General features: G+C 40.1%; 1 protein-coding gene across 4 annotated transcripts in view; it reads left to right on the top strand.

Moving 5' to 3' along the window:
* The window catches only part of FSIP1 (fibrous sheath interacting protein 1), a 229,149-nt gene that overhangs the window by 81,425 nt on the left and 124,021 nt on the right, over positions 1–23,703 (top strand). For all 4 annotated transcript variants that reach the window (XM_051822083.3, XM_051822082.3, XM_089309433.1 and 1 more), the window contains one exon: positions 1,829–1,966. In XM_051822083.3, coding sequence (XP_051678043.2) covers positions 1,829–1,966 — 138 coding nt within the window. The remainder of the gene's footprint in view (positions 1–1,828; positions 1,967–23,703) is intronic.

Raw genomic sequence — 23,703 nt, 5'->3', positions numbered from 1 at the left:
TAGATAGGTGTTTTCAGAACATGAGTCTCTCTTTTTAGATGTATCTTCATAAAAATTCATAAAAGAGACCTAAATACTATCTTGTTCAAACTCCTCCTTAATATTAGGTTTCCATCTTAAAAAATTTCACATAATAATTGAGCTTCTGGATTCTTCTACAGATTGAAATATTCTAGAAGTAAAACAAAACATAAAAGAATTTCTTCTTTAAATTAATGTACTCTCTTGGTAGTTTCCTCATTAGGATTTTGCATAATATGAATTTCACTGAAATACATTATTCATTTGATCAAACAGTAGTTGTGCTCAAGGTTCTTGGAACCAAAAATAATGTGTGTTGGCCCATGCTGAGTCTTCTTTGGGATTATGGTTTGTGTTGGGGTATAGAATAGTGTCAGTCATGTCACTGTTTAGTTGTATAGTAAAGTAACATATGGCATGTCTGGGAGAATAATTTGTCCTTTCTTCTGTGTTAGGGAGTATTTTTTAGAGGACATATGCTTGAGTGAGGCTCAAAAAATGGGTAGGAGTCACTCTAAGAAGTTGGAGGATAGAGGCATGAGTTGTGGACAACCAGCAGATGTAAATGTTGCTGGGGTTTTGAGTCTGAGACCCAAGCAATTGTAGATGAGACTGAGAGAGAGGCAAGGCCTTGGCCATGAGAGCTTTTCACGTTGTTCTGTGGCTTCTCTGCAAAGGATGAAGAGAGTGACTGGTGGCATCAAAATGTGTTAGAACGCTCAAGCTGTAATTTGAGTCAGTAGTTTTCAGATTGTCAAGTGCTTGTAATTCAGGTGGCCAGTCCTTAGCTTTTACCCTGTGGATCAGGTCTGGGGTCAGAATCTCCAGGGCAGAGCTGTGGCTAGAAGTTTATTCCCCACAGGCCCTGTAGGTGGTTCTGAAGCATGCTGCAGTTTAAAATTACTGTGAATAATGAGGAGGTCTGAACTAAGGCAGTGAGAAAGAAGTGCCTTGGTAAGAAGGATGTTAGAAACTAAGATGGTGAGTATTCTTGATGGCTGACAGTATAGGAGGAATGAGGAAATAGGAGAATCCTGGCCTGAGCAACTTCTCAGATGTCATTCATGCCAAGTACTTAGATGGCATTGCAGAGCAGGAAAAGAGAGAGGGAGTTTACGTTCAGATATAAGATTGAGTTGCTATCAGGAAATATCAATTTTTATCACATAGAAATAACATTAACTTTGGGAAAATAATGATTCTGTCAGTACAAATAATGCTGGGAACAATGAAGCACTTTCATTATGTAATGGTTATTCTTTTCAAAGGACGTATTCAGCTCCTGTCAGATACTAAGATTTGTTTCATGCTTTGGTGACTTTTTAATCTCCATCTTATCATTATTATCATTTTACTGATGATGAAACTGAAGCGCAGAGATTTCCAAAAGATCATTTTTTGTGAGGAGCCAGGTGGAAATAATATTTAAAACATTGCTAAGCTCAATTTTCTTCCAATTATTACACAGCTGCTTCTGATAACATGGATGAGCAGGGTTTTTTGTATTATTTATATGATGGCTCATGAACTTGAAGTCCCAAGAAACTGATTTTCCCAGGATCCCAAGCTGATAAGTATCGTATCAGAGACCAGAACCTGGGTCCCTATTTCCTGGCTACCACTTTTTTTCCACTCTAGCTTACTGCGATCCAGATGATTGCAGATATTGATTTTGTTTCCTGATTTGTTTTAAACTAATTTGAAGGGAAGACACACTGCTAAAGAAGTCAAGGCTCGGTCGCTTTGGATTGGTGTGTGGCAGGAGCTCATTTCTTGCCTGTGAATGATTTTTTTTTTTTTTAATTAGGAACCTGGCCTTGATGAGGAAAGAAATAAGGAAATAACTCCAGGAGAAAAGGTCCTCCGGAACACCAAAGAGGAGCGGGACCAGCAAAATCGACTGAAAGAGATAAATGAAAAGCTGAGAAAGATGAAAGAAGATGTGGTAAGTCATTTTTATTTAAATCTTAATTGTAACCAATGATTGTAATAAGATTTCAGTCCTTTGTTTTAGGATTGCTCTTAATTATTAAATCAGACATGGCAGTTTGTAAGAATTTGAATAAAAGCGAAAAAATGATTTAAAGAACTTAAAGTAATAGTATATGTAATTTATACAACATAATAAACTTGAAGGATACTATCTGAAATCAGGATAATGATTCATAATCCTAATAGGCTCTGCTTGACAGTGATACAAATGTTCTTTGTGTAAAACTTTGGTAGTTCTCCATAAAACTATCCATATCTATCTATCTAATAAGTAATTTATTACTTAAATACCCACTGCTTTTGTTCAGAATTGCAAATATATTGTTATTAATCATTAGTTTAAAACATACTGAATCCTTCTTGACCTACTTGGTATTTTTCTTGTTCACTATTTAAAGATATATCATCACTGGCCGGCGCTGTGGCTCACTTGGCTAATCCTCCCCCTGCGGCACTGGCACCTCAGGTTCTAGTCCCGGTTGGGGTACCGGATTCTGTCCCGGTTGCTCCTCTTCCAGGCCAGCTCTCTGCTGTGACCCGGGAGTGCAGTGGAGGATGGCCCAGGTGTTTGGGCCCTGCACCTGCATGGGAGACCAGGAGGAAGCACTCCTGGTGACTCCTGGCTTCGGATCAGCGCAGTGTGTCGGCCGTGGCAGGCATTTAAGGGGTGAACCAATGGAAGGAAGACCTTCCTCTCTCTCTCTCTCTCTCTCTCTCTCTCACTGTCTAACTCTGCCTGTCAAAAAAAAAAAAAAAGATATATCATCACTGTTGAGAGAAGGCTCTTAAATCAACCATATTATGAACTGGTTGATATTATGAGCCTATTTAAAATTGTCTATAAAATTATGATTTTGCAGCTGGATACTTGGATTTTACCTTAAACATGACAAAGCTGAACTTGGGATTCTTATATCCTCTCTTCCATGCTGTCCTTGATATGATTACCGGCTGTACTCACTTTCTGTCTCCTACTAAATCCTGTCATCTTGGGTGATCTTCAAGTTGCATCCAAGTTTTAGCCAATATGGCTATTTTGTTGACATATCTTGCTACAGGTTCCTATGATTTTTTTTTTAAATTAGACAGGCAGAGTTAGACAGTGAGAGAGAGAGACAGAGAGAAAGGTCTTCTTTCTGTTGGTTCACCCCCCAAATAGCCACCACTGCCAGAGCTACACCTATCTGAAGCCAGGAGCCAGGAGCTTCCTCCTGGTCTCCCTTGCAGGTGCAGGGGTCCAAGCACTTGGGCCATCCTCCACTGCCTTCCCGGGTCACAGCAGAGAGCTGGCCTGGAAGAGGAGCAACCAGGACTAGAACCCAGCACCTATATGGGATGCCAGCGCCCCAGGGGGAGGATTAACCAAGTGAACCACGGCGCTGGCCCCTGGTCCCTACTTTTATTATCCTTCTCTTGGCATTGTCACCTCATGACCAGCCTGTTATAACCTGATTGTTGTGGGAATTCTGTTGCAATCATTGTGTTATCTTATTATTCAGTTCTATATGCTGACCCGTGTGGGTAAGCATCAGGTAAGTGATTTTAATTAATGTATGATCCCAAAAGTGTGTGTCAGTCCTGACTGTGAGTCTGCATATTTAATGAGCTGCTTTTACTATTCCCTGGTGATGGATCTCAGCATTGACTCAGCACCTAACGTGAGTTAGGTGGGAGATCTAAAGGGCGTAAGTATCTCATGCTTCTCATTATGGTTCATTTTTGTTTGCTTTTCATGGGACTTGTCCATGAGAATTACATTTCAGGAGACCATCATTCCATTTTCTGAGGGACTTCCTCCCCCTTGAGTTTGTTGACATGGTAAAGGAGTAGAAGAAGTAGGAATGGTTAGGAAACATAAAGGGATTCTTGGACAGTGGTTGTGGTGGTAGTGATGGGACATTTCAAACTTGATGTGGTAAATAAAATATTTGTGGTTTGATTGGTTTTGAAAACTGTTGGTACTTTGGGTAATCCTACACCTGCCAATGTAAGACAGGGAATACCTGTCGTTCAAAATTTATTCTCCTGACTTCTGACTGCTATCATCTGGATATTTGTGTCATCTTAAAATTTGTGTTGAAATCCTAACCCCCGGCCGGCGCCGCGGCTCACTAGGCTAATCCTCCGCCTAGCGGCGACGGCACACCGTGTTCTAGTCCCGGTTGGGGCGCCGGATTCTGTCCCGGTTGCCCCTCTTCCAGGCCAGCTCTCTGCTGTGGCCAGGGAGTGCAGTGGAGGATGGCCCAAGTGCTTGGGCCCTGCACCCCATGGGAGACCAGGAGAAGCACCTGGCTCCTGGCTCCTGCCATCGGATCAGCGCGGTGCGGCCGGCCGCGGCGGCCATTGAAGGGTGAACCAACGGCAAAAAGGAAGACCTTTCTCTCTGTCTCTCTCTCTCACTGTCCACTCTGCCTGTAAAAAAAAAAAAAAAAGAAAAAAAAAAAAAAAGAAATCCTAACCCCCATGATGATATTAGGAGGTAGGGCCATTCTGGGAGATGATTAGGTCATGAAGGCAGAGCCCTCATGAATGGGAATGGTGATCTGATAAAATAGGTCCAAGGGAATTCATTCCTGCTTTCACCATGTGAAGGCTCAGTGAGTAAGGCACCATCTATCAGGAAACTACACTCCTCAGAAACTGAATATACCAGCACCATGTTCTTGGATTTCCCAGCTTCCAGAAGTGTGAGGAATAAATTTCTGTTACTTTTAAGTCACCCAGTTTAAAGTGTTTTGTTATAGGTGCCAAAAAAGGGGGAAGACATGCCTTATTTATTGCATACATTGAACATGGGTCCGTTTTCTTCTACTATGTTTTCATTATTTCATTTTTGGCTCAAAATCTGGGTGCTATAAGAATTATTATATATCATTCCAGTGCCATGTGGTATTTAGCTACTTTTAAAGGAATTTGATAAATATCAGAAGTTGGTCATTACCTAAGTGGAACAAATACTACATAAGAGGAGAACAGCAATTACTGAGTACCAATGCTGAGCCAAATATTGTTCCAAGTACTTCACAAATATGAAATTATCTAATGTTTACAAATGCTCTATGAGGTAAATTCTACTATCGTTATTTCATAGATGAGGCAATGGAGGCCAAGGGAGGTTGCAAAACTTCCTCGAGGTTATACAGCTTGTAAGTGAAGGAAGCTGGATGGATTTGGTTAGCTATTACTAACTATGCTGTAGGCCTGTTCTGGTACTTATTTTTCTTTTCATGATTAATCTTGCTTTTTATAAATTCTAGTGTGATAAGTTTTAAGAGCAAAATTTTTGAGCTCTGTCATGTAAAGTTTAATTACATAGTTTTGTGTTTTATAGTCAACACATTCAGAGGCTTTCTGAACAGTAAAGGCATACCAGAGTGGATCTATATTGTTTTTATGCTTTGACTGCTTGGTGTTTCATAATATTCCTGTGGATTGATATTTGTACCATGTAACCTTTTAAGGGAAGATACTGCATCTATTTCTTTTTTTATTTAAAAATTTATTTATTTTACTTGAAAGTAACAGTTACACAGAGGAGAGGCAGAGAAGAGGAGAGGAGAGGAGAGGAGAGGAGAGGAGAGGAGAGGAGAGGAGAGGAGAGAGAGAGGAGAGAGAGAGAAAGTCTTCCATCGCTGGTTCACTCCCCAGATGGCTGCAATGGCCAGAGCTATGCCAATTAGGAGCCAGGAGCCTCCTCTGGGTCTCCCACATGGGTGCAAGGGCCCAAAGACTTGGGCCATCCTCTACTGCTTTGCCAGGCCATAGCAGAGAGCTGGATCGGAAGTGGAGTGGCCGGGTCTCGAACCGGCGCCCATATGGGATGCCCGCACTGCAAGTGGCAGCTTTACCCTCTAACGCCACAGCACTGGCCCCAATGCTACATCTATTTCAAACTCTGTAAAGTTTCTGTACCTCATTGCTATCTTGGTACTTTTTTGGATTGAGGATTAATAGACATAAGTCCTTGTTTCAGTTTTATTAGGAGCCTGCTCTGTGACTGTAAATAATTTATTATCTTATAGAATGAATTTCATTACTTTGAAATCAAGAGAATAGTGCTAGATGATGTCCTTTTCCCTGTGATTCTTGGCACACTTGGTTTTGGTTCAAAGTAAGGTTATTTATAATATATGGTATCTAAAGCTCAGTTTGTGTGCCTTCTAAATATGTGGCATTAACTGCCTTAAATCTACTATTGAAATTAGGAGTCCTAGTAACTGTTTTTAAGGGAAAGTCATTTAGTTATTATCTTAGAATTGTATTTATAAATACATGAAATACATTCTCTTTATGTAATACATGTATAAATGCATGGAATCCATTCTCTTTATAATAGTAAAGATTTTAAAACTTTAGCTTACTGTCTCCCAACTAGAGAATATGTTTTCTGAATGATAACTTCTAGAAGTGGCTAATCTTGAAGTTTTGTCTTATTCTCCTTCCTGTAGCAGAATATCATTTAAAGATCACTAGTTTGGGTAAAAGAGTTAATCTGTAGCCATTGAATTGGTGATTTAAGGATCAAATCTATATCTAGTCTTAGGGGTAGAAGGGGGAAGGAGGAAGCTAAAGGGTAATATAGAAGTTCTGGGGGCTATGCCTGGAAACACCTGAATATCAAGATTTTTTTTAAAAAAGATGTATTTATTTATTTGAAAGGCAGAGTTACAGAGAGGCAGAGGCAGAGAGAGAAAGAGAGAGAGAGAGAGAGAGAGAGAGAGAGAGAGAGAGAGAAATGTCTTCCATCCACTGGTTCACTCCCCAAATGGCTGCAATGGCTGGAGGTGGGCCGATCTGAAGCCAGGAGCCGGGAGCTTCTTCCATGTGGGTGCAGGGGCCCAGGGACTTGGGTCATTTTCCACTGCTTTCCCAAACCATAGCAGAGAGCTGCATTGGAAGTGGAGCAGCTGGGACTAGAACTGACACCCATATGGGATGCCAGCACTGCAGGCAGTGTCTTTACTCGCTACACCACAGCACTGGTCCTGAATATCAAGATTAATTTGGGGGCTGGCACTGTGGCACAGCAGGTTAAAGCCTCAGCCAGTGTGCTGGCATTCCATATGGGTGCTGGTTTGTGTCCCGGCTGCTCCTCTTCCAATCCAGCTCTTTGCTATGGCCTGGGAAAGCAGTAAAAGATGGCCCAAGTTTTTGGGCCCCTGCTCCCATGTAGGAGACCTGAAAGAAGCTTCTGGCTCCTAGCTTCAGATCAGATAAGCTCTGGGTGTTGTGGCCATTTGGGGAGTGAACCAATGGAATGGAAGACCTCTTTCTCTCTGGCTCTACCTCTCTCTATAACTGTGTCTTTCACATAAATAAAATAAAATTTTAAAAAAGATTAATTTGCCAGTGAAGATTGGAAAAATGACTTAATTCTATGTTTCAGATGGTAGGCTGAGGTTATTGATGCACATATGTCTTAGCCAAGATTGGTTGAGGAAGTAGGATTTGATTTAGTCTGAAGGGTTTTTGGCACTAATTGTTTTATCTATTAGAAACTAGAAGAAGTAGACACAGTAAAATGAAGTTAAAATTCACAAATTTAATATTAAATTCAGTAGGCATACAAGAGCCCTGTAAAATAGCTACATGAGTAGAAGAAGGGTGAGCCATGCCTTCTAGAAACTGCATGTATGAGAAAAATCTTCAGGATTTACTTAGTATGAGTTACTGTTGTATTATATCTGCTATGGGACACAGTAAGGGAGAAGTAAAGAAAATGGGTCACATTTGGACATTGGAATGATCAGGATAAGGGAATGGTTTATTTTATTGTTTTAGAATATTATATTTTATTTATTTGAAAGGCAGGGTTAGAGAGAGAGAAAGAGAGAGAGAGAGAGAGAGAGAGAGAGAGAGAGAGAGAGAGAGAAAGGGAGAGAGATCTTCCATCTGCTTGTTCACTCCCCAAATGGCTGCAACATCCAGGGATGGGGCAGGCTGAAGCCAGAAGCCAGGAGCTTCTTCTCGATCTTCCACGTGGGTGCAGGGGTCTGAGCATTTAGGCCATCCTCAGCTGCTTTCCCAGGGGAATTAGCAGGGAGCTGGATTAGAAGTGGAGCAGCCAAGATTCAAACTGTCACTCATATGGGATGCTACACTTCAGATGGTTGCTTTACGTGCTGTGCCACAATGCTGGCCCCTCATTTTATTTTTTTAAATAAAGACTTATTTCATTTTTATATGAAAGGCAGAGTTACAGAGAGGGAGGGAGATAGGGAGAGAGAGCGAGAGAAAGAGAGAGAGAGTGAGAAAGAGTTATCTTCCATGTGCTGGCTCACTCCCAAAATGGCCACAATGGCTAGGGCTGGGCCAGGCTGAAGCTAGGAGCCTAAATTCCATTCAGATCTCTCTTGTGGGTACAAGGGCCCAAGACACATTAGCTGCTTTCCCAGGCACATTAGCAGGCACCTGATTAAAAAATGAAGCCACTAGGACTCAAATCAGTGCCTATATAGGATGCTGACATTGAAAGTGGTGGCTCAACCTACTGCACCACAATGCCAGCCCCTGAGGGAATGATTTCAAACCAGGTCACATGATGGATTGTTGATGGGGCTGAGCATATGTGTTTAGCCCAGTGCAGAAGCTATTAGTACATGTTGCATGTGTTTATTTGTGTGTGGAATGAGGTGGTAGAGAAATCACAGGTGGTAACTTTCCAAAGAGAAGTAAAAGATAGTAAAGTACTATCACTTGAAGTACTATTCTTTATAGTATAGTAAAAAAGGCATGCTGATGAGAACCACAGAAACCTTTCTAAGAACTATTAAGGAATAAAGTTAGAATTATCTCAGTAGGAATAAGCTGTCTGTGGGCAGAGTATTCAAATTAGGCTGGAGTGGCATTTGCTGGATACATCTTTAGAGTATCCCAAAGATGCGTGGATAATATGCATTAGTTTATCAAGCACAAGCAGGCAACTTGTGTATGGGGAATATATGGAGGTGCTGGGCTTTAAGTCCTGTCACATGTCAGGGAACATGTGTGCTGAACCACCTACCTTTAGTTGGTCTAGTTGGTCCCGGGGGTTAGGAATATTGGTTTTACCCATGGACAAAGAGTTCCTTGGCCAAGCTAACTACTTGTATGGAGATAACTTGAGACGAAATAATCAAAAGAAGATGAAAATAACCATTTTCACAGAATAGGCAACAAAAGACAACCTCTGCATGCAGTCTCTTAATCATTGGCAGTGGTCACTGATACTTTTTTTTATTAAGATTTTATTTTTATTTTATTTGAAAGATAGAGTTACATAGAGAGTTAGAGACAGAGAGAGAGGTCTTCCATCCGCTGGTTCACTGCCCAGATGGCCTCAATGGCCAGAGCTGTGCTGATCCAAAGCCAGGAGCCAGGAACTTTCTCCAGGTCTCCCATGCAGGTGCAGGGGCCCAAGGACTCGGGCCATCTTCAACTGCTATCCCAGGCCATAGCAGAGAGCTGCATGGGAAGAGGAGCAGTTGGGATTAGAACCGGTGCCCATATGGGATGCCGGCACCTCAGGCCAGGGCTTTAACCTGCTGCGCCACAGTGCCTACCCCGTCACTGATACTTTTAAAGCTCTGATTTTTCGTACAGCTCAGAGAGTTGTTTTCTGTTTTTTCGAGTGCTTTACAGTCTTCTCTCCCCATCTAATCTCCTAACATCACTCTACATTGCTTCTCTGAGTTATAGTCCTACTGTGTAAGCTGCTATACATGGAGTATGGTAGTTAAGAGTCCCAAAGAACTTGGGTTTGAATCTCAACTCTGTTCTTCATTGACTTGCGTGAACTTGATGTTATGTGTTTCAGTTCTCTTATCTGTAGAATGGAGATAATTGTAATTATTGCATACCTCATAGGACTGATATGAATATTATATTGGTTTATATATAAAATAATTGTAACAGGGCCTAGAATAGTCTAAGTGCTATATAAATATTTATTATTGACATTTTTAATGTAGTATGTACATAAGCTGTTTCTAGGATAAGAACAGGGGATGTGTATAAAAGGTGAAACTGAAGATGGAGGATTATGCCTTAGAGAAGAATCAAGATGCCACTTTCCTGACTCATCATAAAGGAAAGGAGGGCTAGGCCAAGAAAGACAGGTTTATAGATGAAGATAAGAGGAGAAGAGAGGTCATACTTGAATATCCTCTACTTACTCTGTGAATTAGAGATCAACCTACAAGGTCAAGAATCAAAGGTTGGAGTGGGGACTGAATGGGGGTAGGAAGGAACTGGAATAGACCCTGTGAGTATGCGAATAAAAGCAATGGTGAATATTGAAGATAACCTATCCAAGGTAGGAAACTTTAGCTGTGAAATGAATCTAGTTAGCAAGGACTGGATATGTTTTTGACAGCCTTCAATAGTCCTCCAAAAATGGAGGCATCATGAATTGAGGCAGGTATGAGGAAAGGTCAAGCGATTGCAATGGGAGATCAAGGGGACAAGGGAATTGGGGATGATGAGATCATAACTGATAAAAGGGAAGTAAATGAAATGTGTGTACCTCAGGTATCAGCTGGGATGCCTTTGCTCCTCTTTGATCCAGTTTCATCAGTTACAGTACATACACAAAGTAAAATACCATATGCCTACCAAAAGAATGAGGTAGGTCTATATATCTTGAACAGATGTCTGTGTTACCATATTAAGGGAAATGAGCCTGTTGCAGAAGACATTAATATAAAAATTTAAAAATTAAAAAATTAAAAATTTTATATTAAGATGTATGTAAAAATTGACATTATTAATGTAGCACTTAGTGAAATAAGCCAGTTCCAAAGGGACAAAATTTTTATATTTTTTAAAAAAGGCAAAGGAACAGGCATTTGGTGTAGTGGTTAAGATGCCACTTGGGACACCTGCATCCCATATTGGAATATCCTGGGTTTGAGTCCTGGCTCAGCTCCCCATTCCAGCTTCCTCCTAATATGCACCTTGGGAGGCAGTAGATATTGGCTCAAGTCATAGACTCTGGCACCCAGGTGGGACACCTGGATTGCCTTCCTTTGACTGCCCCAATCCTGACTGTTGTGGGCATGTGGAGAGTGAACTAACAGATGGAAATCTCTTTCTGTCTTTTTCAAATAAATAAAATAAAAAAATCTTTAAAAATGTTAAAAGTCATAGAAGAATCCTTGGACAGTATATACCAAATACTTAGCCCTGATTGTATTTGGTGGGGCTGGGAGTAGATGGGGAGGTGAATAAAGAAATCTCACTTTTTGTAACATACACTATTTAGAGAAGGGTCCTGATTTATGGACCATTTTTATATTATTTCTTGTGTTTTTCTCTATATCCAAGACATTTTGCAATATATATATGTTGCATTTATAAAAATAAAAAAATAATGCTTATACAAAAGGTACTGATGCATTACAAAAGATCACTACTTATTGTTTCTCAATAAATTACATGGGTCTTTAGTGTTTAATGAAATTGCATAGTAATTCTACCTTTCACAAATCAAAAGAATTCAGTTTTAGTTTTTGCATTTTGGAAGAAAGAATCATCAATCTATTTTATCTCATTGATCCCCTTAATGGTGAAATGTTCTCAAAGATGTTTTGTTTATATTCTTAGGAAAAACTTTGCATGGTTCCAATCATTCCTAATGAATTGACCACACTTTTTAAGTCTTTATTGTGTTTCTTTTTTGATTCTCAGTTTGAACTTCATTCATTTTTTTCATCATTTAAAGTCTCTACTATTTCTTTTCACATTCTTTCCCTTTCATGTTTCCTGGAAACCACTGAGCTTGGTCTTGTTTGGTGAACTGTATTGTTATTATTGCATCAAAATGTTGGGTACTCTAAGCCTGGTTGCTGAGCATTGAGGAAAAGAATGTGGTTCACAAAGGATGATAAATCCTTGTGTTCTGATTCTTATTTCGACATGCTCTTGTCATTTAACCTGGCATAAGAATATATGGACCCTGGTCAGAAGACTGGAGAATTTCCTTTGCTCAGCAGAATAGGGTGTACCTCCAATTATCAAACATGCTATAGAAGCATACTTCTAGAATATGAGAGCTGATGGGGCTTGGAGATTACATGGGATAGTTCCATGAATTAGGCACTAAAGTACTGAACAGCAAAATGGCTTTGAAAACCCTACAAATAGTTCCTAGTAGACTGGGCCAATCCTCAGTTCTTCTGACACATCTGTGAGCCTTGCAATTAATACAACCTTTCTAAGTCTAAGTGTAGTTTAGCCAATTTTCAGCTAAGATTTGTGGCCAACCACAAATGTGGGCTTCTTTCTAAATCTTTTAAGCTTTTAACAGCTGGATTTACATTTTTTCCAAATTTTACAAACCTGACATGTTTGTGGTTGATCAGAAGACCAACTAGTATGCTCGGGTATTTATACATAACTAAGGCCTGGAATGGAAAAGCAGGTATACTGTTTTTGATATCTCTGTTTAGAACTGTATCAATTATTTTAATCTTTTTTCCCATTTGTAATAGCTTTTAGGAAGGTAGCTTAAAAACATTGACACATGAAATTGGTATTTTCAGAGAGTGTACAACCTTTGTTCTTCATTCTGTAGGTGGTTTCAATTATGTGCAATAATGATTCAGAATACTTGATTGTGAAATTTTGAAAATGAGATTTACACATTAACATTTAAATAAACCTTAAAAATCCTTTCGTATAATCATGGGAACATAAAAATGAGTTAGTGTTACACAAAATTTTTCAGAAGCCCTTGTATATTTTTATGTTTTTCAATGCAGAAATATCAGCAAAATTACTTGTAACTGAATGTGTTCATTTAGTGCTTGAGAAACAATCAATAGGTAGCACAGTTGTGAGGTATATGCCTACTATTCATGGGTCATTTTTGAGCTGGTTAGTATTTAAAAGTTTTTGGCTACATACAATATTTGAATATAATTTAGGATAAATGGAAAATACAGTTAGCTAGAGTGTTTTGGGAAGAAGATTTTAAGGAAAATTGGATGCTTTTTCATTAACTTGTTTCAACCATAATTTTTAAACCATTGATCCAATTTACTAGTAAATTTCAGTTTCAAATTCATTTGGAACAAGAGGGGTTATAAATACACTTTAAATTCTGCTTTTACTGAAACATTTTTTAAACCATTCAGGATCTTTGCATCTGGATTATAATTTTTCACATGTGTTATGATAATGCAGACTTCATGGTGCTGTAGAAGATGTAGACACTGTGCTGTTTCTGAATTATAGTGTACCATATCTTAAAAAGCACCTTAAAAATGAAAATTTTCATAGCAGCTTTGTTTTTACAATGTTATCTGGCTTTCCTTAGAGCTTTTCAACTGAACAAAGGTTCTAGAAATACAATAAGCCTAGGCTGGCGCCGCGGCTCAATAGGTTAATTCTCCGCCTGTGGCGCCAGCACACCAGGTTCTAGTCCCGGTCGGGGTGCCGGATTCTGTCCCGGTCGCTCCTCTTTCAGTCCAGCCCTCTGCTTTCAGTCCAGCCCTCTGCTGTGGTCCAGGAGTGCAGTGGAGGATGGCCAAGTGCTTGGGCCCCTGCATGTACATGGGAGACCAGGAGAGGCACCTGGCTCCTGGTTTTGGATCAGCGCGGTGCGCTGGCCGCAGCGGCCATTGCAGGGTGAACCAACGGCAAAGGAAGACCTTTCTCTCTGCTCTCTGTCTCTCTCACTGTCCACTCTGCCTGTCAAAAAAAAAAAAAAAAAAAAAAAACAATAGCCTAGTTTTCTTTCTTTCTTTCTTTCTTTTTAAGATTTATTTATTTATTTGAAAGAGTTACACAGAGAACGTGAAGGAGAGGGAGAAGGAGAGGGAGAGAGAGGGAGGGAGGGAGAGAGAAGAGAGAGAGAGAGAGAGAGTCTTCCATCCACTGGTTCACTCCCCAGTTGGCTACAATGCCTGGAGCTGCGCTGATCTGAAGCCAGGAGCCAGGAGCCAGGAGCCAGGAGCCAGGAGTTTCTTCCGGGTCTCCCACGCGGGTGCAGGGACCCAAGGACTTGGGCCATCTTCTACTGCTTTCCCAGGCCATAATAGAGAGTTGGATCGGAAGTGGAGCAGCTGAGACTCGAACTGGCACCCATATGGGATGCCGGCACTGCAGGCGGTGGCTTTACCCGCTACACCACAGTGCCGGCCCCAAGCCTAGTTAGTTTTCTAAAAATTTTATTTATTTATGAAAGTTGGTATGGAGGCAGGTGGTGGAGAATGAGCAGGAGAACAAGAGAGCACTCTTGTGCCCCACCCCCAGAAACTTCTAATTGTAAAATTGCTTAATTTTAATATTTAGATGCTATCATTTATTGACCTACTTTTACCTTTACCCTAGCTCTAAATGTATAGAAAGTTTCAGAAGACATTGGATAATAATAAAGCAATATGTATATCTCTTTGGAACAGAAATTAAAAAAGAATCACAAAACTTATCAGGACTAAGGTACAGGTTTGACAATAATGTCAGAGTGACTCTTGTGAGACTTGAGATTCGAACTGGTTGGAACTGGAATTGAAAAGAAGTCAGAAACAAAAGTATGATGTAAGTGGAAATTCACATTACTAGACCTTCTGTGATCCCTGTACAGGATCTTGGCACTTAGACCTATTTTCCCCTTATCTTTCTATAGTGATTCTAGAGCTTTGCATTATTCCTCTAGTAAAGAAAACATCAATTTTTTCAAACTAGTCAAAGTTATACAGCTTTTCTAGAACATCACATCAACTTCTGAAGAAGACAGAAAAAGAAAGACATTGTAATCACATACAACCAGCATTTGCAAGAATACATCACTGCTTTTTTCCTCCCATTAAGATGGGTTTTTTCTAACTGTTTTTCTGCCTTTCGTACTGTCTCTCTTAACTGTAGCTCTTTATTCCTTAAAGTGTTAGCTATTAGTACTCAAACTGTTTACACTGAATGTTTTCTTAATTGGAACACACACCAAACTTTAAGTGTGCTCCCAGTTAACATTTTAAAAATATTTTTATTTACAGAATAAAATTTACAGAAAAAGTATACCAGAAGTACAGAATTACCAAATAATTTCCCCATTTCCCTCTATCATTAAGATCATGCACTAGTGTGGTACATTGATTACAGTTGATGTTTATGGTTTACATTATAGTTCACTGTGTGTGACTAACAAGTCTATAATGTTATGACTCTATTATTACAATATTATTCAGAATAGTTTCACTGTCCTAAAAATTCCATCTTGTACTTATTCATTACTTATTCATTCCTTCTCTTACTGCTGTGAACTCATGGCAACTACCAATCTTTATTTTCTATGATTTTGCTTTTTCCAGAATATCATTTATGTGGGATCACATAGTATGTAGTTTTTAAAGAAATTAATGAACTGTGTTTGAACGGTTTTTGATTTACTGAAAAAAATGAACAAAAAGTATAAAGTTCCCATTACCCTTTGTTCACTATCTGCCAATTTCCCATTATTAACATGTTGTATCAGCTGGCGCCGTGGTTCACTAGGCTAATCCTCCACCTGTGGTGCCGGCACACTGGGTTCTAGTCCCGGTTGGGGTGCCAGATTCTGTCCCGGTTGCTCCTCTTCCAATCCAGCTCTCTGCTGTGGCCTGGGGTGCAGTGGAGGATGGCCTAGGTTCTTGGGCCCTGCACCCACATGGGAGACCAGGAGGAAGCACCCGGCTCCTGGCTTTTGATTGGCACAACGTGCCGGCCATAACAGCCACTTTGGGGGGTGAACCAATGGAAAAAGGAAGACCTTTCTCTCTGCTTCTTTCTCACTGTCTAACTCTGTCAAAAAAAAACCAAAAAACAAAATCTTGCTTCTGTCTTGCGGTACTTTTTTTTGCAATTGATAAAAAAAAATAAATGAAATAAATGTTCATATATTATTAACTAGAGCCCATAGTTTATACAAGGGTTCACCTTTTGTATCATATATTCTTGGGTTTTGACATACACATAATGACAGGTACCTACCATTATAGTATATAAAATAGTAGTTTTACTGCCTAAAAAGTCCTGATTCTCCACCTGTTTATCCCTACCACCTTCTCTCCCTAATGAACTCTTGGAAACCACTGATCATTTTACTTGTTTTTTTCCCCTTTCAGAATGTCATAAACTTGGAATCATAAAATAGGTAGAAATTTCAGATTGGCTTCTTTGACTTAGAAATATTTATTTAAGATTCATCTTTGCCTTAAAAAAAGATTTATTTGAAAGGCAGAATTATAGAGAGACAGAGACAGAGAAAAATTTTCCATATGCTGAGTCATACCCCAAATAGTTGCAATAGCCTCAACTCTATTTGGGTCTCCCACATGGGTGGCAGGGGCCCAGGCACTTGGACTATCTCCTTCTGCTTTCCCAGGCTCATTAGCAGGGAGCTAGATTGGAACTTGACCAGCTGGGACATGAATCAGTGCTCATAATGGGATGCAGGCCTCATTGGCAGAGACTGAACGTGCTGCCCCACAACACCAGCAACTTGGTCTTTGTCTTTTAATAGTTTGATTGCTCGTTTCTTACCATTGAGAAATAATTCGGTTTTATGTCTATATCCTATTCACTTTTTTGAAGTCCATCTTGATTCCAAGTTTTGGCATGATAAATAAAGCTGCTGTAAACATTCATGTGTGGGTTTTTATGTGAATGTAAGTTTTCAACTTATTTGCTGGATCCTGAGGTGAGCCTGTGTATAACTTTGAAAGAAATTGCTGTATAGACTTCAAAAGGGACTGTATCATTTTGCAGTTCCACTGGCAATGAAGAGATGTTCCTGTGCTCCACATCCTTGCCAGCATTTGGTGGTGTCAATGTTTTCGAGTTTGGCTATTCTAGTACACGTGTAGTGATGCTCATTGTTTGAATTTACAAAGTCCTAATGATTAATGGTGTTGAGCATCTTTTTATATGTGTATTTTCTGTAGTGAAGTATTTGTTCAGCTCTTGACTATTTTAAAATTGAGCTATTTTCTTATTGTTGAGTTTTAAGAAATTTTTGTGTGTTTTGGACACAAGTCCTTTATCAGATACAGGCTTTACAAATATTTTCTCTGAGTCTGTGGTTTGTCTTGTCATTCTGTTAAAGCTTGATAAATTTTTCACTGATTTTTAATGATTGTATATACATTTATGTTAAAAATTAAATTTTTTTCTGGAACATAATTTTAAAACAATATGAAATACCAGACTTTTAAAAACTAGTTTGAACCATGAGCAATTTCTTTTTTTACATGTCAAAAATAATAGAATATTGGCAATTTTGTGTAGCTCAACCTAATAGAAACCAAAACTCTTTCTCTGCAGTTCTTTGCCTGTGCACTACCCATCAGCAACAAACCATTACTTTGTGTTTGAGTGATTTTCAGCAGAGATCAAGCTCATGTTGAAATCAAAAGCAGATGTAGGTACTATAATCACATAGTGTCAAATTTTAAAAAATTACATTGTATCAGTTTTGAAAGACAGCTATGGTTTCTTACTTTGGTCACTAGTCATTCAAATGTCCCAGTTATTATAAGACTTCTTGCCATTTAAAACTACATTTTAAGTGGGAACTCACCTGAGAGTGGCACAGAAATTTCTTTTCCTAATCTTTGGTTCAGGAAATCTATTTATCCTAAACAGATGATCAAGAACATTTGTTTTGCTGGATTCTACTGCCAAGCTAATGTGGGAGACTGCAATAGATTACTTAGTGGAATAGTAATTGTCTGGTATAGACTCTTTCCTCTCTGCTAAAGCTGTAAGTCATCCCTTCAGATATTTGTAATGGTTTTTCCTATACCTCAAAGCAGAAAGCAATAGGTTACTTATTATTTTGAGAGTCATAATTTACAACCAGATATTTTTAAAAATTTTAAAATTTTTATTTTTTTAAGATTTATTTATTTATTTGAAAGGCAGAATTACACAGAGAGAGGAGAGGCAGAGATAGAGAGAGAGAGAGAGAGAGAGAGTGAGAGAGAAAGAGGTCTTCTATCCATTGGTTCACTTCTCAGATGCCCGCAATGGCCAGAGATTTGCCTGTCCAAAACCAGGAACCAGGAACTTCTTCCAGGTCTCCCACATGGGTGCAGAGGCCCGAAGACTTGGACCATTTTCTGTTGCTTCCCAGGCATAGTAGAGTGCTGGATTGGAAGTGGGGCAGCTAGGACTTGAACCGGTGCCCATGTGGGATGCCGGTACTGCAGGCGGTGGCTTTACCTGCTACACCACAGTGCCGGCCCCACAACCAGATTTTAAAAACTATTGTGGAGGCTGCCTCTGTGGTGTAGTAGGCCATGCCTCTGCCTGTGGTGCTCGCATCCCATATGGGCATGCTTTGTGTCTGGGATGCACCTCCTCTGATCCAGCTCTCTATTTATGGCCTGGAAAAGCAGTGGAAGATGACTCAAGTGCTTGAGACTCTGCACCCATGTGGGAGACCCTGAAGGACCTCCTGGCTCCTAGCGTTAGATTGGTCCAGCTCTGGCCATTGTAGCCATTTAGGGAATGAACCAGCGAATGGAAGATCTCTCTCTCCCTCTCCCTCTCTCTCTCTCTGTCTCTCTCTCTGTCTCTCCTTGTCTGTCTGTAACTCTGCCTCTCAAATAAATAAATAAATAAAATATTTTAAAAAACCTATTGTGGTCATTGATGCTGCAAGATTACTTTTAATTTTTTCTGTCGAATGGAAAAATAATTATATTTAATTCAATGCAAATAACTGTTTACTTATTATGTATAAAACTCTGCTGAAAGTGATTATAGTGTCAAGCTATTGATTTAGTTGGAGGGGATAGGACTGGTCATCAAATAATATAAAGGAGAATTAAAAAATGAAGTACAAAAGAAAGTGCTGTATTTGTTTTAAATAGAGGACATTTATAGTGAAGGTATCTGGAAAGGCCTTGTGAAAAATGTCAAATCTGAGTTGAGCCTTGAGGAACAAGTAGAGTTCTACTTGGTGTTGATGGAGTGGGTGTTATTGAAAGAAAATGCTGTGTAAAAGGGTCACTGTTAGAAAATTTCGGAAATTTTAGGTAACAGAAAGGTCAGCAGTACTTATGAATTAGTCATAAAAAGTTTTACCCTTCTGCAATGGCTCAAAGATATGTGACAATTTGGAAACTTGAATTTTACTAAAGAAATAACGTGAAATGGGCTTTCTCTATGGCTCTGTTTTGGGCGTGAGTCACTTAGTGAGTACTCCTAGCTGAGGTCCTAACATTCACAGCCAGTGCAGCTTTCTCCTTCTCAATGTGGCATGGCATGGGCCTTCACACTTGTGAGGTATTAAAAACTGTTTCTGTGTCTTTTTTATGAAAGGTCTTCTAGTGATACCAATTGAAATGCAAAGAGGGCAAAGATAGTATACGGCAACACCACTTTTCATGAATGCAAATGGAGTGCCAAACTTGATATTGGGTCAGATTGGTGACACAGTTTAGAATTTTGCAGATGAATTGGAACAAAACTCTTTCTTTTATTTAAAAACTTTTATTTATTTTCATGCTATTTGAAAGACTGAGGGCAAGAGCGAGAGTGAGAGAATATTTTCCATTCACTAGTTTATTCCCCAAATGTCCACAATAGCCAGGATTGATACAGGTTGAATAAAATTCAGTTCTTTCACCTGGGTGACTGAGATCCAAATACCTGAGCCATTACCTGCTGCCTCCCGTGGTGTACATCAGCCGGATGCTGGGTAGGAAGTGGAGGAGCTGGGATTCAGATGCAGGCACTCCAGTAATGGCTGTGAGCATTCCAAGCAGCACCTTGACTACTACACAGAGTACCCATCCTAAACTCTTTCTAATATTGAGGATCAACCTTGTCTAGTTTAGATGGAGGGAAATGGGAAATAAATATTAAGGCAGAGTGGGGACTGGGCCAGTGCATTGGTGCAGTAGGTTAATCCTCTGCCTGCAGCGGCGGCATCTCATATGGGCACCAATTCTAGTCCCGGCTGCTCCTCTTCCAATGCAGCTCTCTGCTGTGGCCTGGGAAAGCAGTAGAAGATGGTCCAAGTGCTTGGGCCCCTGCACCCAGATGGGAGACCAGGAAGAAGCACCTGGCTCCTGGCTTCGGATCAGTGCAGCTCCGGCCATTGTGGCCATTTGAAAGTGAACCAACAGAAGGAAGACTTTTCTCTCTCTTACTGTCTGTAACTCTACCTCTCAAATAAATAAATAAAATCTTAAAAAAAAAAAAAGTAGAATGAGGCTATATTGAATAAAAGGGTGACTTACCAGCTATTTGATGTTATCTAAACTGAACTTAGAAAAGTTGTTATTAGTTGTTACTGTGGGTTATTTTTACTTTTATTATCAATATAGATGCTGAGGCTTACTGTAAAGGCTATTCAAACAAACAGAAGTTCGCTAAAATTATTCACATAATACACATTATATTCTTTTTTCCCCAAAGAAACATTTTATTTACAGAATACAAACTTCATGTCTGTCTGTCTTTCTTTCGTTCTTTTTTTTTTTTTTTTTTGACAGGCAGAGTGGACAGTGAGAGAGAGACAGAGAGAAAGGTCTTCCTTTTTGCCATTGGTTCACCCTCCAATGGACGCCACTGCTGGTGCGCTGCGGCTGGCACACCGTGCTGATCCGAAGGCAGGAACCAGGTGCTTCTCCTGGTCTCCCATGGGGTGCAGGGCTCAAGCACTTGGGCCATCCTCCACTGCACTCCCGGGCCACAGCAGAGAGCTGGCCTGGAAGAAGGGCAACCGGGACAGAATCTGGCGCCCCGACCGGGACTAGAACCCGGTGTGCTGGCACCGCAAGGTGGAGGATTAGCCTATTGAGCTGCGGCACCGCCCCCCCCCCCCTTTTTTTTTGACAGGCAGAGTACAGTGAGAGAGAGAGACAGAGAGAAAGGTCTTCCTTTTGCTGTTGGTTCACCCTCCAATGGCCGCCGCGGCTGGTGCGCTGCGGCCTGCGCACCGCGCTGATCCAATGGCAGGAGCCAGGTACTTATCCTTGGTCTCCCAAGATTTTTCTGGGCTGGTGCGGTGGCGCAGTGGGTTAAAGCCCTGGCCTGAAGTGCCGGCATCCCATATGGGTGCTGGTTCTAGTCCTGGCTGCTCCACTTCCAATCCAGCTCTCTGCTGTGGCCTGGGAAAGCAGTAGAGGATGGCCCAAGTCCTTGGGCCCCTGCACCCACGTGGGAGACCTGGAAGAAGCTCCTGTCTCTTGGCTTTGGATCGGCGCAGCTCTGGCCGTTACTGCCATTTGGGGAATGAACCATCGGATGGAAGACCTCTCTCTCTCTCTGCCTCTCCTCTCTGTGTAACTCTGACTTTCAAATAAATAAATAAATCTTTATAAAAAAAGATTTCAACAATTTGCACCCACACAGACACATTAAGTATAAAGTACTGTTTGAAGAATAGTTTGACCTTTAATTCTCATAGTACAAACACATTAAGGACAGAGGTCCTACATGGGGAACAAGTACACAGTGACTGCTGTTGTTGATTTAACAACTGACACTTACTTATGATGTCAGTGATCACCCGAGGCTCTTGTCATGAGCAGCCAAGACTATGGAAGCCTCTTGAGTTCACAAACTCCGACCTTATTTAGACAAGGCCATAGTCAAAGTGGAAATTGTCTCCTCCCTTCAGAGAAAGGTACCTCCTTTTTTGATGGCCACTTTTTATACTGGGATCTCACTCACAGAGATCTTTCATTTTAGGTTTTTTTTTTTATTATTATTTATTTATTTATTTATTGCCACAGTGTCTTGGCTTTCCATGCCTGAGAAACTCTCATGGGCTTTTTAGCCAGATCTGAATGCCTTAAGTCTGATTCTGAGACCAGAGTGCTGTTTAAGGCATTTGCCATTCTATGAGTCTACTGTGTATCCTGCTTCCCACATTGGATTGTTCTCTCCTTTTTAATTCTATCAATTAGTATTAGCAGACACTGTCTTATTTATGTGATCCTTTTGACACTTAATCCTATTTTTATGATCAGTTATGAACTTACACTGATAACTTTTAACTAGTAAGATGGCATTGGTACTTGCCAACTTAATGGGATTTGAAGTCCCATGGTAAGTTTTTAGCTTAGCCCTTAGGGGTAAGTCCAAGGGAACATGTGCCAAACTGTACATCTCCTCCCTCTCTTATTCCCACTCTTATATTTAACAGGGTCAATTTTCAATTGGATTTAAACACCTAAGAATAATTCTGTGTTAATTAAAGAGCTCAACCGATGGTATTACATAGAAAAAGAAAATACTAAAAAGAATAAAATAGTAAGCTGTTCCTCGACAGTCAGGACAAGGGCTGATCAAGTCATTGCTTCTCACAGTGTCAGTTTCACTTCTACAGGTTTCCTTGTAGGTGCTCAGTTCGTTGTCACAGATCAGGGAGAACCTGATATTTGTCCCTTTGGGACTGGCTTATTTTACTCAGCATGATGTTTTCCAGGTTCCTCCATTTTATTGCAAATGACCAGATTTCATTTTTTTACCACTTTGTGGTATTCCATAGAGTACATATCCCATAATTTCTTTATCCAGTCTTCCGTTGATGGGCATTTAGGTTGATTCACGTCTTAGCTATTGTGAATTGAGCTGCACTAAACATTGAGGTGCAGACAGCTCTTTTATTTGCCAATTTAATTTCCCTTGGGTAAATTCTGAGGAGTAGGATGGCTGGGCTGTGTGGTAGGGCTATACGATTCCTGAACTTAGAATATCTCAACAATCTTTGTTTGGGTTATTTGCTAATGTGATTATTATTTATCTCCATGCACTTAATGAATGAAGGTTCTGGAAGGGTGTTTTTATTGTTTTCTTTTTGTTCAACCAGCATCAAATACATGGTATGATGTTTTAGGCCATGCCTCCCCTGGAAGTACTAGAGAAAGATTGGAAAGTGCTTCTGCAGACATACAGCGAGTTTTAGTGTGTATTTTTCTTCTTTTGGGGCACCTAGAGACATTTTTTAATACAAAATGTTCGAGGCTGGCGCTGTGGTGTAGCTGGTAAAGCTGCCGCCTACAGTGCCGGCATCCCATATGGGTGCTGTTCTTGTCCTGGTTGCTCCACTTCCTATCCAGCTCTTGGCCTGGGAAAGCAGTAGAAGATGGTCCAAGTGCTTGGGCCCCTGCACCCACATGGGAGACCCTGAAGAAACTCCTGGCTCCTGGCTTTGGATCAGTGCAACTCCAACTGTTGCAGCCAGTTGGGGATTGAGCCAGCAGATGGAAGACCTCTCTGTCTCTGCTTCTCCTCTCTCTGTGTAACTCTGACTTTGAAATAAATAAATAAATCTTTAAAAAAATTACAAAATATTCTGTTTTGCTCAACTAAAAATAGTGAGCTTACCTCTGCAAATAAGGTAGGTAACTTTGTTGATAAATTTGTTTAATTATACAGTAGTTAAGGAAACATGGTTATGGCTTGATTTTATCATAATGAAATTAGGTTTTTAGGGAACTCAAGTAACCTAGAAAATTATAAAGAAGAAAAAGTACCCATACAACCATGGTTAAAATATTCTGTGTCTCTGTCCCTGTATCTCTCTCTGTCTCTCTCTCAGATAAACACACACACGTGTGTGTGTCCCCTCACCCATTCCTCTCCTTTATTATCTTCTTTCCCCTTCCATTTCTTCCCTTTCCTTTCTTGTTTGTCTTTTTACAAAACCAAGATCATATTCTTTGTACATTTTATAGCTTGCTCTTTTCATTTTGCAATACATTATAGGCAAAT

The sequence above is a fragment of the Oryctolagus cuniculus genome, chromosome 12, assembly GCF_051225735.1.
Source record: "Oryctolagus cuniculus isolate XC-2025 breed Fujian yellow rabbit chromosome 12, ASM5122573v1, whole genome shotgun sequence".
NCBI lineage: Eukaryota > Metazoa > Chordata > Mammalia > Lagomorpha > Leporidae > Oryctolagus > Oryctolagus cuniculus.
The sequence above is the reverse complement of the archived record's forward strand: the minus strand, read 5'-3'. Positions and strand labels throughout refer to the sequence as shown.